This window comes from Crinia signifera, chromosome 12 (genome assembly GCF_055691185.1).
Source record: "Crinia signifera chromosome 12, ASM5569118v1, whole genome shotgun sequence".
Taxonomy (NCBI): Eukaryota; Metazoa; Chordata; class Amphibia; order Anura; family Myobatrachidae; genus Crinia; species Crinia signifera.
In genome coordinates this window covers 2,553,329-2,570,546 of record NC_139228.1, presented here as the reverse complement: position 1 = coordinate 2,570,546, position 17,218 = coordinate 2,553,329, and the positions used below count along the sequence as shown (strand labels likewise).

At 50.9% G+C, this 17,218-nt stretch overlaps 1 protein-coding gene across 1 annotated transcript in view; it reads left to right on the top strand.

Moving 5' to 3' along the window:
* The window catches only part of KCNN3 (potassium calcium-activated channel subfamily N member 3), an 89,714-nt gene that overhangs the window by 47,125 nt on the left and 25,371 nt on the right, over positions 1-17,218 (top strand). Inside the window, exon 3 of the mRNA XM_083167193.1 lies at positions 13,421-13,839. Coding sequence (XP_083023319.1) covers positions 13,421-13,839 — 419 coding nt within the window. The remainder of the gene's footprint in view (positions 1-13,420; positions 13,840-17,218) is intronic.

Sequence of the window (17,218 nt, the reverse complement as noted above, 5' to 3'; positions counted from 1 at the left end):
ATAATAAAGCAGCCAGTATTTACCCTGCATGGAAACAAAATAACCCACACAAATCTAACTCTCTCTGCAGTGCACATGGTTTTGCCCATTAAAGAAGGAGTTTGACTTTGCGAGTGAACCAGAATCAGGCCCAATGTCAGTTTCAGTTAGGTTCTGCTGGACTGAGCTGTGAGCTTCATTGTTCAAGAACTTAAAAAATGTGTGTGTGTGTCTGTGTGTGTGTGTGTCTGTGTGTGATGTAAGTGCCAGCAAGAGGCAAGCATCAGCGTGATTCCCAGGAATTTCCAGGGTTCTTTTAAAGCAGCAACAGTTGAACAAGCAAAAAAACAATAGTATGGGGAAGTTTTAACCAGCAAGAGCCCTATTGTCGCACTGTGGGAGATACCCATCACCCCCTTAATAGGACAATAAGAATCCTTATTGCCAAGGGGGAATAATGCCAGTGACTGCATTCACCGTGCGTAAAGATATAATAGGGCCGCTATACTTTGCTGGCCCTACAGAGATGGGCGATAGTACGACAGTGCAGGACTAAAAAACCTGTATAGCCCTGTATCGTGTTCTCTGTGCGGATCCAGCTGTTCCTCCAGCAAGCCCATTCTGCGGGCTAGAGGTGTTTGCAAATCTGTGTCCTTTCATCTGTACACAACAGAGCAGGCGTAGGCCCCAACCGGCTGCGCTCACCCACCACCCCGTACCATGCTGCCACTATAGAAAAGAATTTCTGTCTAATTCTAGTATTAGATTGTTCTGACACAGCTCCGAGCATAAAGCCATCCCGCCGAGACCAGATTCCTAATACCGTACAACTGGGGAACAGGATTTCCTTCTGTGCCGCACTATACCCTACATATTGTAGCGTAGGTGTGCAGCACTAAAAGGCAAATTATCCACTCGATCTGCCGATGCCGGCTTCTCTCCACTCCAACTGCAAACCTGGAGATTGCGGAGAGCACGGCAACCTGCGTAGGTGCTGGGAGACTGCAGGCCACACAGTCGGTTTACCAATAGCGAGCAGTGAATCGCGCACAATGGCGCGGCGGCCTGTGAAGGTCAGATTTATACTTAAAGTGACTTCCCATCCTTAGATCTGATCGGCAGGAGACAGAGCTGCTCATTGAGATAATCATTTGTAAGTTGCACACTGCATGTTGCCATACTTGTTCTAAAGATTAGCCATGAATCATGCATAGTATGTGAAAAGAGACCGAATACAGGGAAATGCCCTTCCAGAGGACAAGCAGACAGAGAAGTCCTGTGTGGATATAATAAGCTTGTTCTAATTAATTATTAACCTCTCATGGTGGTTTGCACCAATACCCAACCTCCAATCCTTCAAGGGAGAGTGGAGGCGACGTTTTAGAAGGTCCACAGATGCCACCTGCATTGAGTACAACAAGGTCTTCCTCGTAGACATCCTTCGTTCTGTGACAGGCAGACTTGGAGATGGCCATCCCTAGGCAGACTCTGTGGCGTCCCCCAGATCCCAGTGCCCTAGGCAGGTTCCTGATGGGAGAACCGGCCCTGACACATTATTGGTTCCTCCCTTTACCTCATGCGCCGCACTCCCCTCCCCGGTGTATAGATTTGGGATCACGGTCATCCCTGGAGAGACACATCCGGGTGCTGGGGAGCGTGACAGGCGGCTGAGGGAATCAGATCTTATTGCACTTAGAGAAGAAGACGACTCCATTGCCCGCTGTGCTCGACTATTTGGAAATGGTAAAGTTCTTGCTTTTTTTGCCAATTTTCTTTTAAATCCATTGTGCAGGGTTGCACTGAACGTGAGATTGTCACCAACAGCTTCTGCAGCCCAGGAGAGAGAGGCACTTGCCACAAGGCTCAGTAAAATGCTCTCTCTGGTAGCCGGTCATGTTCCCGCTGAACCCTGCTGTTATCTGTGCTGCTTCCCACGCAGAGCTCCACACTGCCAGCCATCACCAGGATGTAATTACAGTGCCCATGTACCCACTATGGTGATCATGCTGTGCCAATCTCTGCTGACTCAAACCAGCGCTGGCATACTTTCTGCGGACGCCCCTCTTAGCGTTGTAGTGTGTGTGAAAGGTGCATTATATGTGCTGCTCTCTCACACGCAGCAGTGCCCCGAATAGCCCACCGGACAAGCCTATTTATATGCCGGAGCCAGAACAAGGGGATCATCTGCAGAATGTGACTGTGCCTCTATACATGCCCGCGATGGAATGCTGACCAGGACACAGAGGGGCCTCCCAAAGTCACAAGCTGACCGCCGCCTGTACCGCTGGAGTCCAAAGTGCCGCCTGTCATTCACGTGTCAGGCTTGTGGATTCCCCTATGGCCTGCACAACAAGGGACGGACAATGCACCTGTTATAGGAGTCCCCCCGCCTCAGACGGGTCTGTGATTTACGCTCAGCCTGTGATTTATTAGGACAAACATAAGTACTTGGTGATTATGGAGTAGGTGTGGAAGGGATAGGAGTTAGGACTCTGGCGGTTTAAATAACATGGAGTAGACGGTATCATCACGGACCGCTATCTGTCACGTAAGGCGTCAGCGTTGAAGAAATGGTACTTGTTTCCTAGAACGGCCACAATCGTGAGTGATCGTGGCTCTTAATTAAGGGACACGATCCTCACGATGTGGCCGATTTTTTAAAATTTTTTCACTTTGATTGACAGAAATCGGGTCAATCGGTCGGTCGCGACCAATTAAAATCGGCCGCGATGCGACCGACCGATTGACCCGATTTTTCCATAGACTTCAATGTTAAAAAATCTTTTAACATTGAAATCGGTTGGTCTTGTGCCATTATAATGGCACAAGATGAGATGGACTTGATTAAGTCCATCTCACATAGGGAAAAATGATAAAAAAGGTGAAATGGGCCAATATGACCCATTTCACATTTTTTATGTGCCCGCCATGACCCCACGATAGACGTGAACCCGAAGCGTGGCGAGCGCAGCGAGCCCGCGAGGGGCGGCGGTGCGCGTCCTCCGACCTTTTCATTCCCCTACTATCCACTAGGGCGTGGAGTGAGAATATAATAGTGTGGCGAGCGCAGCGAGCCACCGAGCCCGAAGCGTGGCGAGCGCAGCGAGCCCCGCGAGGGGACGCGTATACCTGTGAAGTGAGACGCGTCCGCTCGCCACGCTTCGGGCTCGGTGGCTCGCTGCGCTCGCCACACTATTATATTCTCACTCCACGCCCTAGTGGATAGTAGGGGAATGAAAAGGTCGGAGGACGCGCACCGCCGCCCCTCGCGGGCTCGCTGCGCTCGCCACGCTTCGGGTTCACGTCTATCGTGGGGTCTAGCACACTTATTAACATTTGGGGGGGCAATTTAAACAAATCTGGTGTAAAAAAAAAAAAAATCGGGTGAAAAATCGGCAGATCGGATCGGTCGCATCGTATGCGACCAAATCGCATGCGATGCGACCGATCCGATTTTTTATCTTACGACCACAACGATCTAAATCGTTGTGGCCGTTCTAGGAAACAAGTACCGCAGAAATTCAAAAAGGCGGGTGGCATGTGCTTGTCGTACAGCACTGGCTGTGGATGGCCCCACAGTGACCATAATGCTGTATAATAACTATAGGAATCTGAGGACTGTCTGAGGACAGGGGTTATGCATCTGGAATCTGACTGCTCGCTGAGAGCTCGAGCAGTAGGTTACACCCGTTTCTGCCCACCTGTACAGGGCCACATGCAGGATAGCCAGTGGAGTCACCCGTCGCCGGGTCTCCCCTGCTGGCATATAAAAGTACCTCTGCGGTTAATGAACAGCGGCCAGGCCTCATTAATATCTTCTGAGTGCTATCATTCATCCGGAGAGCAGCTGCATATTTTATCTTCTGCAGAGTTATTTCCTTTGCAGGGCATTTCTAGAAGGATGCTTCCCTCACCCGCACTGGCTCGTCCTAGTCTCTATCCTACCGGGACAAGTGCAGAGCCGTTAGTAAACTAGATACATGCCCAAACTGGGATTTGCGGAGCAAGATGGCGGCGTTTGCGCAGTGGGAGAAATGTGCACAGGCCGTGGAAGGGAGATGTTGGGCACAGTATGGAGCGGGACACTTATGTGCCGGGATAATATGACCAATGGTTGTTTCAGGCATAGAAGACGACGTGAGGGAGGCTGAGATAAATGCGCAAGTGCACTTACTGAGACATTAGGCCGGAAATATTACCGGCCATCTGTGGGAGGAAATGTGCAGCCAACGTCTAGAAGTTCATTTGTACAGCTCTGCATCCTCCTGCTGCCATTCATCTAGATCTCATCTCTGCCTTTTGAAGGCATCCCCCAGGTTTTAAGACCACATCTCCATAACACTATCCCTATCTTCAGCGGAGGTGCCCAACATTAATCCCCCCCCCCCCCCCCCCCACCGCTGCACCAGCAAAAAAAAGTTAATCCATTTGATTCTTTTATTTACCGTAATCCAGGTACATTTGTTTTATGTTGTTCTGGCACAAATGTTGATTAGGTCGGGAAAAAAGTTGTAAATATTCATCGTCAGAGACACGGCTGGATAAGAGTAATTTCTTAAATGGATTCCTAAGTGCTGTGAGAGGAGATGAACACTGCTGCCCGTAGGGGCCGCCGCCAAGGGTGGAACCGCGCAGGGATCCTGCAGCAAAGGCACAATCTGGAGTGTGATACTACTGTGACAAGAGGGATTAAATCGTGTTGGAAAGCATGTATCAGAGAGGGGGGGGGGTATAGACGCTTGCCATGTTACACTGCGCTGTTACGCACAGAGGGACAGATTGTTACAGGCCTGTGTCAAGTGCTGCGCTCCAAGCTGCAGAAATGAGCTACTCTGCCTGATGATACAAAGACGTGGCTGAGAAGCATGCACACACTCACACACACTCACACACACACACACACACTCACACACTTGAAAAAGAAAAGGGGCGCATGATTGAGCAGCGGTCCCTTTCACATTAGTGTCGGTGGTCCCTGCCATTTGGCTGCATTGTCCGTGAACGGATGCTGTGTCCTAGGTCCTCGGGGGGATCCTAATTAGACAAGTGTTGGACTTTAAGGTAGTTCCCATGGTAACCCTGTTCGGCTGGATCTGTTGAATGAACTTTCTCTCTCTCTCAAGGAAGAATTTCAACAGCTACTTAGGTCTTAAAGGGACAATGAAGCCACAATACAGGCTCATTACTACCCTGTAATACCTGCAGATCTATATGTCCTGAAGGTGTTACCTGGTAATATCTGCAGCCTGTACATCCCCAGGGTGCTCCCTGCAGCCTGTACATCCTGAGGGTGCTGCCTGCAGCCTGTACATCCCGAGGGTGCTCCCTGCACCCTGTACATCCCGAGGGTGCTCCCTGCACCCTGTACATCCCGAGGGTGCTCCCTGCAGCCTGTACATCCCGAGGGTGCTCCCTGCACCCTGTACATCCCGAGGGTGCTCCCTGCAGCCTGTACATCCCGAGGGTGCTCCCTGCACCCTGTACATCCCGAGGGTGCTCCCTGCAGTCTGTACATCCCGAGGGTGCTCCCTGCAGCCTGTACATCCCCAGGGTGCTCCCTGCAGCCTCTACATCCCGAGGGTGCTCCCTGCAGCCTGTACATCCAGAGGGTGCACCCTGCAGCCTGTACATCCCGAGGGTGCACCCTGCAGCCTGTACATCCCGAGGGTGCTCCCTGCAGCCTGTACATCCCGAGGGTGCTCCCTGCAGCCTGTACATCCCGAGGGTGCTCCCTGCAGCTTGTACATCCAGAGGGTGCTCCCTGCAGCCTGTACATCCCGAGGGTGCTCCCTGCAGTCTGTACATCCCGAGGGTGCTCCCTGCAGCCTGTACATCCCCAGGGTGCTCCCTGCAGCCTCTACATCCCGAGGGTGCTCCCTGCAGCCTGTACATCCCGAGGGTGCTCCCTGCAGCCTGTACATCCCGAGGGTGCTCCCTGCAGCCTGTACATCCCGAGGGTGCTCCCTGCAGCCTGTACATCCCGAGGGTGCTCCCTGCAGCTTGTACATCCCGAGGGTGCTCCCTGCAGCCTGTACATCCCGAGGGTGCTCCCTGCAGCTTGTACATCCCGAGGGTGCACCCTGCAGCCTGTACATCCCGAGGGTGCTCCCTGCAGCTTGTACATCCCGAGGGTGCACCCTGCAGCCTGTACATCCCGAGGGTGCTCCCTGCAGCTTGTACATCCCCAGGGTGCTCCCTGCAGCCTGTACATCCCGAGGGTGCTCCCTGCAGCCTGTACATCCCCAGGGTGCTCCCTGCAGCCTGTACATCCCGAGGGTGCTCCCTGCAGCCTGTACATCCCGAGGGTGCTCCCTGCAGCCTGTACATCCCGAGGGTGCTCCCTGCAGCTTGTACATCCCGAGGGTGCTCCCTGCAGCCTGTACATCCCGAGGCTGCGGATTGTATATAGTGAGGGTGCCCCTGGCACACACCCTGCAGCTTGTATATAGTGAGGGCGCCCCTGGCACACACCCTGCAGCTTGTATATAGTGAGGGCGCCCCTGGCACACACCCTGCAGCTTGTATATAGTGAGTGTGCCCCTGGCACACACCCTGCAGCTTGTATATAGTGAGGGCGCCCCTGGCACACACCCTGCAGCTTGTATATAGTGAGGGTGCCCCTGGCACACACCCTGCAGCTTGTATATAGTGAGGGCGCCCCTGGCACACACCCTGCAGCTTGTATATAGTGAGGGCGCCCCTGGCACACACCCTGCAGCTTGTATATAGTGAGGGTGCCCCTGGCACACACCCTGCAGCTTGTATATAGTGAGGGTGCCCCTGGCACACACCCTGCAGCTTGTATATAGTGAGGGTGCCCCTGGCACACACCCTGCAGCTTGTATATAGTGAGGGTGCCCCTGGCACACACCCTGCAGCTTGTATATAGTGAGGGCGCCCCTGGCACACACCCTGCAGCTTGTTTATAGTGAGGGCGCCCCTGGCACACGCCCTGCAGCTTGTATATAGTGAGGGTGCCCCTGGCACACACCCTGCAGCTTGTATATAGTGAGGGTGCCCCTGGCACACACCCTGCAGCTTGTACACCTTCACATGGAGCTGGTAAATGCACAGGGACTACTGATGGATACACAGCGGGTAGGACGGTATTCCGCATGCAGGTGGGTGATGTTGGGCATACACACATTACTGTGCAGATGAGCCGCCCATGCGACCAACTCACAATCATCCCAATTCTGTGTAACTTTGCACTTCTGCAACTAGTCATCCAGAAGGCAGAAACTTGGGGAATAATGCATTAGTATATGACAGGAATTATTATTATTGCGGTATTAATGGTCTCTGTGAAAGGAAGATTTTGCATGGACAGCAGTAGTAAAATACACCGCTGCCAGCTATTCATTACAGACATTTGAAAGCTGCTCTCGGATATTTTGCATTTATCGTTATTAATTACAGTAAGTTCAAACATAGAAATCAATCCAAAGGCACAACAGCACCCCTGCTGGCTGTGCTCTGGTACTGCAGCCATCCCTTCCATCCCCAATGTACTCCTTAGGATTTCATTAAGTGCATGTGGTACCAGCGTCTTACTTTATTAGTAAGAAGACATGTTATATGGGGAATAAAGGCAGCAGAGCGGGCGCTTACAGGGGAGACGTACAACACAAACCCTTCATCACAAAAAGGTCTGAATAAAGGGGAATATGCAAAGTGTTCAGCCACTGCCAGGACTGCGGCATAAAAGGTGCATAAGGCTGTGAGGAAGAGGATAGTTATGTCACAGAGGAAGATTCACACTGAGACGCTAACTCTCCAGCTGCTGCGCTTCCTCCATATACAGTGCAACAAGCAAATATTTCCTGCTGGCAGTGTGACCCCAACAGACAGACACATAGAACATGATGGCAGATAAGAACCACTTGGCCCATCTAGTCTGCCCCTCTATTAAACATGTTACCTCAAACCATATTTCATCCTTATTGCTTTGTAAGGAAATCAATATGCTTATCCCAAGCATGTTTACATTGTACTACTGTATTTGCCTCTACCACCTCTGATGGGAGGCTATTCCACTTATCTACTACTCTTTCTGTGAAGTAATTCTTCCTCACATTTCCCCTGAATCTTCCTCCCCCTAGTGTCAGTGCATGTCCTCGTGTTCTGCTGCTCCTCTTCCTGTGACTAATGTCTCCCACCTGTACCTTCCTCCCCCTAGTGTCAGTGCCTGTCCTCGTGTTCTGCTGCTCCTCTTCCTGTGAAGAATGTCTCCAACCTGTATCTCCCCTCCCCCCCCTAGTGTCAGTGCATGTCCTCATGTTCTGCTGCTCCTCTTCCTGTGAAGAATGTCTCCCACCTGTACCTTCCTCCCCCTAGTGTTAGTGCATGTCCTCGTGTTCTGCTGCTCCTCTTCCTGTGAAGAATGTCTCCCACCTGTACCTTCCTCCCCCTAGTGTGAGTGCTTGTCCTCGTGTTCTGCTGCTCCTCTTCCTGTGAAGAATGTCTCCCACCTGTACGTTCCTCCCCCTAGTGTCAGTGCATGTCCTCGTGTTCTGCTGCTCCTCTTCCTGTGAAGAATGTCTCCCACCTGTACCTTCCTCCCTCTAGTGTCAGTGCATGTCCTCGTGTTCTGCTGCTCCTCTTCCTGTGAAGAATGTCTCCCACCTGTACGTTCCTCCCCCTAGTGTCAGTGCATGTCCTCGTGTTCTGCTGCTCCTCTTCCTGTGAAGAATGTCTCCCACCTGTACCTTCCTCCCTCTAGTGTCAGTGCGTGTCCTCGTGTTCTGCTGCTCCTCTTCCTGTGACTGTCTCCCACCTGTACCTTCCTCCCCCTAGTGTCAGTGCGTGTCCTCGTGTTCTGCTGCTCCTCTTCCTGTGAAGAATGTCTCCCACCTGTACCTTCCTCCCTCTAGTGTCAGTGCATGTCCTCGTGTTCTGCTGCTCCTCTTCCTGTGACTAATGTCTCCCACCTGTACCTTCCTCCCTCTAGTGTCAGTGCATGTCCTCGTGTTCTGTTGCTCCTCTTCCTGTGAAGAATGTCTCCCACCTGTACCTTCCTCCCTCTAGTGTCAGTGCATGTCCTCGTGTTCTGCTGCTCCTCTTCCTGTGAAGAATGTCTCCCACCTGTACCTTCCTCCCCCTAGTGTCAGTGCATGTCCTCGTGTTCTGTTGCTCCTCTTCCTGTGACTAATGTCTCCCACCTGTACCTTCCTCCCCCTAGTGTCAGTGCATGTCCTCGTGTTCTGCTGCTCCTCTTCCTGTGAAGAATGTCTCACACCTGTACCTTCCTCCCTCTAGTGTCAGTGCATGTCCTTGTGTTCTGCTGCTCCTCTTCCTGTGAAGAATGTCTCCCACCTGTACCTTCCTCCCCCTAGTGTCAGTGCATGTCCTCGTGTTCTGCTGCTCCTCTTCCTGTGAAGAATGTCTCCCACCTGTACCTTCCTCCCTCTAGTGTCAGTGCATGTCCTCGTGTTCTGCTGCTCCTCTTCCTGTGAAGAATGTCTCCCACCTGTACGTTCCTCCCCCTAGTGTCAGTGCATGTCCTCGTGTTCTGCTGCTCCTCTTCCTGTGAAGAATGTCTCCCACCTGTACCTTCCTCCCTCTAGTGTCAGTGCGTGTCCTCGTGTTCTGCTGCTCCTCTTCCTGTGACTGTCTCCCACCTGTACCTTCCTCCCCCTAGTGTCAGTGCATCTCCTCGTGTTCTGCTGCTCCTCTTCCTGTGAAGAATGTCTCCCACCTGTACCTTCCTCCCTCTAGTGTCAGTGCGTGTCCTCGTGTTCTGCTGCTCCTCTTCCTGTGACTAATGTCTCCCACCTGTACCTTCCTCCCTCTAGTGTCAGTGCATGTCCTCGTGTTCTGTTGCTCCTCTTCCTGTGAAGAATGTCTCCCACCTGTACCTTCCTCCCTCTAGTGTCAGTGCATGTCCTCGTGTTCTGCTGCTCCTCTTCCTGTGAAGAATGTCTCCCACCTGTACCTTCCTCCCCCTAGTGTCAGTGCATGTCCTCGTGTTCTGTTGCTCCTCTTCCTGTGACTAATGTCTCCCACCTGTACCTTCCTCCCCCTAGTGTCAGTGCATGTCCTCGTGTTCTGCTGCTCCTCTTCCTGTGAAGAATGTCTCCCACCTGTACCTTCCTCCCTCTAGTGTCAGTGCATGTCCTTGTGTTCTGCTGCTCCTCTTCCTGTGAAGAATGTCTCCCACCTGTACCTTCCTCCCCCTAGTGTCAGTGCATGTCCTCGTGTTCTGCTGCTCCTCTTCCTGTGAAGAATGTCTCCCACCTGTACCTTCCTCCCTCTAGTGTCAGTGCATGTCCTCGTGTTCTGCTGCTCCTCTTCCTGTGAGGAATGTCTCCCACCTGTACCTTCCTCCCTCTAGTGTCAGTGCATGTCCTCGTGTTCTGGTGCTCCTCTTCCAGTGACTAATGTCTCCCACCTGTACCTTGATAAAACCCTGGCATCTTGAAAAAGACCCTTAGTGGTAGAAATGCGTTGATGAGCAGCTGGAGACCGGAGCTTTTACAAAGGAAATAGCCACCAGACACAAGGGAGCAGTGCCGAAGTATATATCTACTACTCCGAGAGGATCACAGACATCAGTGAACCGTGGAAGGGTATCCTGACAACTTCTGAGCACCACGGCAATATAAGAGATCAGCGTTTCCATGACCCCACCAAGCTGCGAGCGCAGGCAGAAGTTGGCTGGGAGAGCAGCGAGTGCCGTGTCTTTGCTCTAGGGATCCCCTTCAAATTTCCTATACACCAGGGAACAGGTTTTCCAGACACAGGAAAAACCTGAAGGGTTACCACAGTGCCAGTGTGGTGCCCTAAGGGAAGAGTACCAGTGAAGGAGCAGTGGCTGTCCTGCTAAGTGGAAATCCCATTTAAACATCTAGAGTGGAGGAGATTCTGTCTCCCAGAGGTCCGGTGAGCCTATCTATTTCTTTCTGCAAGGAACTGTGTTTTTTTGTATTGTATATTTTTATATTTTTGGAATTTTTTTGCACTTATATCGTTTTTTTTAAATAAATGACTATGTTTTAAAAAGGAGGAATCCATGAAAGTCATTTTCTGTGGAACCTTGTGAACCCTATAAAAATTGAGTTACATATTGACCCAGCGCTGCAGACAATCCCTATTTACCAAAAATCTAAAACCCTGGATATGTTTGAAAGTTTCTATCATGTCCCCCCTTTCCCTTCTCTGCTCTATTACATATTAAGATCTTTTAGTCTTTCCTGGTATGTTTTGTGATGTAGTCCATGCACCATTTTAGTTGCCCTTCTTTGTACAGTCTCTAATGTATTTATATCCTTCTGGAGATATGGCCTCCAGAACTGGTCACAGTACTCTAGATGAGGTCGTACCAATGAAGTATACAGTGGCATTATTACTTCTTTCTTTCTACTGCTGATACCTCTCCCTATGCAACCAAGCATCTGACTTGCCTTCTTCATTGCTTTGTTACATTGCCTACCTGCCTTTAAGTCCCCTGAAATAGTGACACCTAGATCCCTCTCTTCCTCAGTAGTTTCCATTATAGTGCCATTTATACTATATTTAGTCTTTGGATTTTTGAGAGCCAAGAGCATGATTTAGCATTTTTTTGGCATTAAACTGTAGTTGCCATGCTCTTGACCATTCCTCTAATAATTTGTTTTACCCCTCCTAATGTGTCTATTGATATTAAAAAGCACTGGTCCAAGTACAGATCCCTGGGGTACTCCACTTGTAACCTTTCCCTCCTTTGACTGTACTCAGTTTACTACAACTCTGTTTTCTGTCCTGCAACCAAGATGTTATCCATTCAACCATCTTAGAATCAAATCCCAAGCTTTCAAGTTTATTTAACAGTCTGCGATGTGGGACAGTGTCAAAAGCTTTACTAAAGTCTAAATAAGCTACATCTACAGCCCCACCTTGATCTATTTATTTTAGTCACCCAATCAAATAAGATTTGTTTGACATGATCTTCCCCCAGTAAACCCATGCTGTTTTGGATCCTGCAAATTGCTGGATTTGAGATATTCTACAACTCTTTGTTTTAAGAGTGTTTCCATCAATTTCCCTACTACTGATGTGAGGATCACTGGTCGATAGTTGCTTACCTCTTCCTTGCTTTCACTTTTGTGCAGTGGGACTACATTCGCTGTTTTCCAGTCCTCTGGGATTACCCCAGTAGCTAGTGACTGGTTGAATAATTCTGTTATTGGTTTTACCAGCTCCCCTTTAAGCTCTTTTAGTATCCTTGGATGTATCCCATCTGGCCCCATTGATTTATCCACTTTCAGTTTTGAGAGTTCTGTGAGGACTTTCTCCTCTGTAAATGTACTTGTTTCGCCCTCATTTTTCTAACTACACTTGCAATTTAACTGTGGCCCCTTCCCCTCTCTTTCAGCAGACACACTCCCATACTCCTAGTTGACCCCCCCCCCCATTCTACTGCCCATCTCCCCTCTCCACTGGTCGTTTCCTTACCATTTTATAGAATGTGCTTGACTATTTAGAAGGTTTGCTACATCTTCCCCTAAGGTACATCTGTCCCATTTTCCCTATTGTTACCGCACCACACAGGAGCAGGGGACAGGCTGTGCACATTATGCACATAATTATGCTCATTTCTGTACACACGGCTTTGATGAGCATGTTAGATCGCTTCCACAGAAGAATGGCTTCAGGACTACTTACATCATGAACAGGTGAATTCATGATTTGGCTTTGATGAGGCAGCCATAACGAGGCACAATTAAAAAGAAAACCCCATACAAACTATCCTCACATGACATTCTAGTAGAATCACTGTATTCTTGCAACCAAATACTTATGTGGGGCGCAGAGGTTCTACTGCTGACTAGATGACTTTTTAATTGCACCAGAAAACTCAAAAAACAGAACTCCCATTGATATAAATTGGCTTGTCAGGCCAGGAGACTGCAAGACAGATCTAGGTAGCCACAGTGGTCTAGATTAATGTTCTTTGGTATGGAAGAGGGAGGGGTGAGCCTAAGACTACTGCGTTCAATAACTAGCAAGGTGCAAGGTCCAGGACAGTCAGACGAAGGCACCTTCACGACCAATATCTCCAGTTTCCTCGTATCCCAGTAAAGTATGCGGGAAAATGACAGAAAATTGCCACTGGGAAAGGCAAACAGAAACTTGCATCAATTGGCAAACCAATTAGGGGAAATGAATGAAAGAAAATGTGTGAGTTCCCTTTGAAAGTAGCTGACTGGGCGCCGCCGGCCTAACACGGACTCAGGAAGGGAATAGAAAGAATGAGCGGGAAAGCGTAGACATTGCAGCATCACAAAGGGTTTATGAAGAGCGGCCAAGATGCCTCGGCCATATATAGATCTGAAATAACAGGGAGGCTTTGATTTATACAGAGCAGCTTTATCTCATTTAATGTATGTTCTGGGCTTTGTCATTCTCTGAATTATGTCATTCCTGCATTAACAGTGATTTTTTCTCTGTCAATGTCCTCCAGCTATTTGTCATTGACAACGGCGCAGACGACTGGAGGATCGCCATGACCTACGAGCGAATATTCTACATCAGCCTGGAGCTGCTCATCTGCGCCATCCATCCCATCCCTGGCGAGTACAAGTTCTTCTGGAATGCCCGTCTGGCCTTCTCCTACACGCCCTCCCAGGCTGAGGCCGATGTGGACATTATACTCTCCATCCCCATGTTCCTACGCCTCTACTTGATAGCCCGGGTCATGCTCTTGCACAGTAAACTTTTCACAGACGCCTCGTCCCGCAGCATCGGGGCGCTCAACAAGATCAACTTTAACACCCGCTTCGTCATGAAGACTCTGATGACCATCTGCCCCGGCACAGTGCTTCTGGTGTTCAGCATCTCCTTGTGGATTATCGCAGCCTGGACTGTGCGTGTCTGCGAGAGGTGAGCAGGGGTGGGTACAGAGAACACAGAAATGTTCCTCCTTTATACCAACTGGTAGACGAACCTGGTTCACCAAGCTCATGGATTGGAGGTGTGGTCAGGAAGTGGGTGTAAAATGCTAAAATGGACACATATAAAAAACGTTATTTGGTCAATCGAGAGACCTTTATTTGGCCAAGTTACCCAAGTTATGCCATGCATGGTCTTGTCGGATCCAGTGAAGTAAATGTTGGATCTCATGGGTCATTGCCAGTAGAGAACTTGACTGACTACATGTAGCATTCCACCACCTGGTTGGATAGCCAAGAGCACTGAACCTCTGCTGGTTTTATGAGCAATAGACAGCGTAGCATCTACACCTCCACCTACCATGGGCTTGTGTAAATCCATTGTGTTTCCTACTGTATGACGCCTTTTGGAGCTCATTAATTAACTCAGCAGACCCAGACAAAATCATTTAGGTCTTAATTTGAGCTAGTGACTTTGTCAACTGTTGCAGTTCTCAGGGCAGGATGAGAAATTATATAAAATGTTCCATCACACAAAAATGCCCACATGCAATGTAATAAAGGTAGTCCTGCTGTCCTCTCATCAACATGATGCATGCAAGCCATAAATCATGAAAAACCCGGCCGTAATTTAGGAAGAATACGAATAAGTAGTTGGAGATGTTTTTGACTCTCCATACATCTTGGCACACCTTTAGGTTGCATAAGGGTCACCAAAGTGGACAGATAATCCTGGGGAATCAGTACAATAGCAAGACATATTCCTGGTAGCATTGGCCTTCTCTGCCATCTAGCAATGAGACATCCTCAATCACATACACACTCCGTGTTAGTCTTCTTATATAACCACCTGCTGAACTCTGTATTGTAAAATATAATATTAAAGGTTGAAGAGGGTTTTTTTTGTAGAGGCCCAAGGAACACTCCCGGAGGCAGGTGCCCAGCAAATAACCTGACATCTGACATTTATTACAGTTAAGGTTTGCTAACCTGGCTTTCTCAAAATATTATACATCTTTACCTATCTCACTTCTGTCCCTGGAGAGTGGAGACCCAGAAGTAACCAAGCCTCCGGTCACTAAACTGCTGAGAGGGAGCAAATCTCTCGCTCTACTCTACACTAATGGTCCAGGAGAAGTCCTTGCTGTCTCTCCGATGCTTTCATTGGCTGTGGAGTAGGAGTTCCTGAAAGCCCGTGTAGAGGGCTAGTGGGCATGGTGGCAATTTTTATTCATCTCTTATATATTTAGCCAGATCTGTCACTCATCCCCTGTGTAGCTAACGTTCCCGCCCAGCGGCATACACAAACCCGCCCCCCCCAAGGGAAAAGACCAGTGGTTTCTGTGTATAACGTTCCACCCCCTTGACATCACCTCCCCCCGCCCAGCCAGGGCTACAGTACACACCCACCATCCACCATTACTCCACAGCCACCATCCACCATTACTCCCACACCCCCCTATCTGCCAGCACCCCCCCCCCCTAGACCCCCATGACCCCCTCCCGCGATTCGAGGGACCCCTGCGACCCACCCTCCCGCAATTCGCGGTACCCCCGCTCCCCCTCCCGCGATTCGTGGGACTCCCGCGCCCCCCGCGATTCGCGCGCCCCCGCAACCCCCCCCCGATTCGCGGACCACCGCCCCCTCCCGCGATTCACGGCACCCCCCCCTACCGCAATTCTAGCCCACCCACCCCCCCCCCCCCCACGATTTGCGGACCCCCACCCCCTCTTGCAATTTGCGGACCCCCTCAGCACCTCCCGCGCCCCCTCCTGCAATTTGCAGACGCCCTCCCGCGATTCACGCCCCCCCTCACGCGATTCACAGCACCCCCTTCCTGCGATTCACAGCACCCCACAACCCCCCCATGCGCCAACACCTCCTGCGATGCACGGCACCCCCGCGCCCCTCCCGCGATTCACGGACCTCCACAACCCACCCCTCCCGCAATTCACTGACCCCGACAACCCCCCTCTTGCAATTTGCGGACCCCCCTTCCCGCTATTGAAGCCCCCCCGCCCACAATTTGCGGACCCCCGCCCCCTCCCACTAATCGCGGATCCCCGCACCCCCCCCTCCTGCAATTTGAAGCCCGCCCCCCCCCCCCGTGACAATGGGGGATCCTGTGGCGCCGCCCCTAGGTGGGAAATCCGGCCCTGGCTGCCGCGCTGCAGGTTCCCCCACTGCCAGAAGTGACCCCACGGTCCTCTGCACCAGCGCCACAACTTTTATCAATGTCTTGCCCACATACCACTATTATACAGCCTTCTGCTCTCATGCACGCTCACTCCCTCCCAGTGGGAGCAGACGCTCACCCACTGCCGGGAGCTGCATACTGTCCCCCACCCTCCTCCAGTTCTAGGGATGCCCATCGACCATTAATGATTTCAAATCATCGATGGTTTATGGCCAATGTTGAATACTTTTGCCATCAATGTGGGAGGACTAGATGGTTTCCCTACATCAATGGCAAAGGAGAACCGATCAAGTTTAATTTTTTTTTAAGGTGCCGGGACACGGAGCATAGCTCCGCCCCCCACACCCGTAAGTCCCGCCACCGAGTTCTAATTGACCCACGGCCTATTCAGTCAGATATAATGGATGATCATCGATAGCTACAACAATCGATGGTTATCCAAGTAATATGTTACTACTATCGATGGCAGGGTGCAAAATGGCCATAAATGCCAACCATCGATGGCATCTGCACCAATGCCTATTCCTACTCAGCAACAGCCAAAAACCTTTACTACCCCTCATGCCCACACACCTCTATCACTGCCCTGCCTCCTGTTCTCCTGCCCCGTAACTTCCGCCAGTGGGGACCCGCTCACCCTGTGTTGCCCACATTCCCCTATCATGCTTTACCACCCAGCCTCCTGCTCTCATGCACCCTAACTCCCACCCAGTAGGAGGAGACACTGACTCAGGGGCACCGTCCTGTACTTCCACGCTGGACTCTCACCCACTGGCAGAAGCTGCACAGTGTCCCCCACCCTCTTTAGTCCCCCGTATGCCCACACACCCCTATCACTACCCAGCTTCCTGCTTTCCTGAACTGTAACTTCCACCACTGGTGAGTCGCTGATGCTGTGTAGCCCACATACCCCTATCATGCCTCATAGCCCAGCCTCCTGCTCTCATGCACCCTAACTCCCACCCAGTAGGAGGAGACACTGACTCAGGGCCACCGTCCTGTACTCCTGTGCTGCCACGCTGGACCCTCGTCCACTGGCAGAAGCTGCACAGTGTCCCCCACCCTCCTCATTAGTCCCCCTTATGCCCACACACACCCCTATCACTACCCAGCTTCCTGTTTTCCGGTGTCGTGACCTCCGCCAGTGGGGAGCCGCTGACTCAAAAACACCCT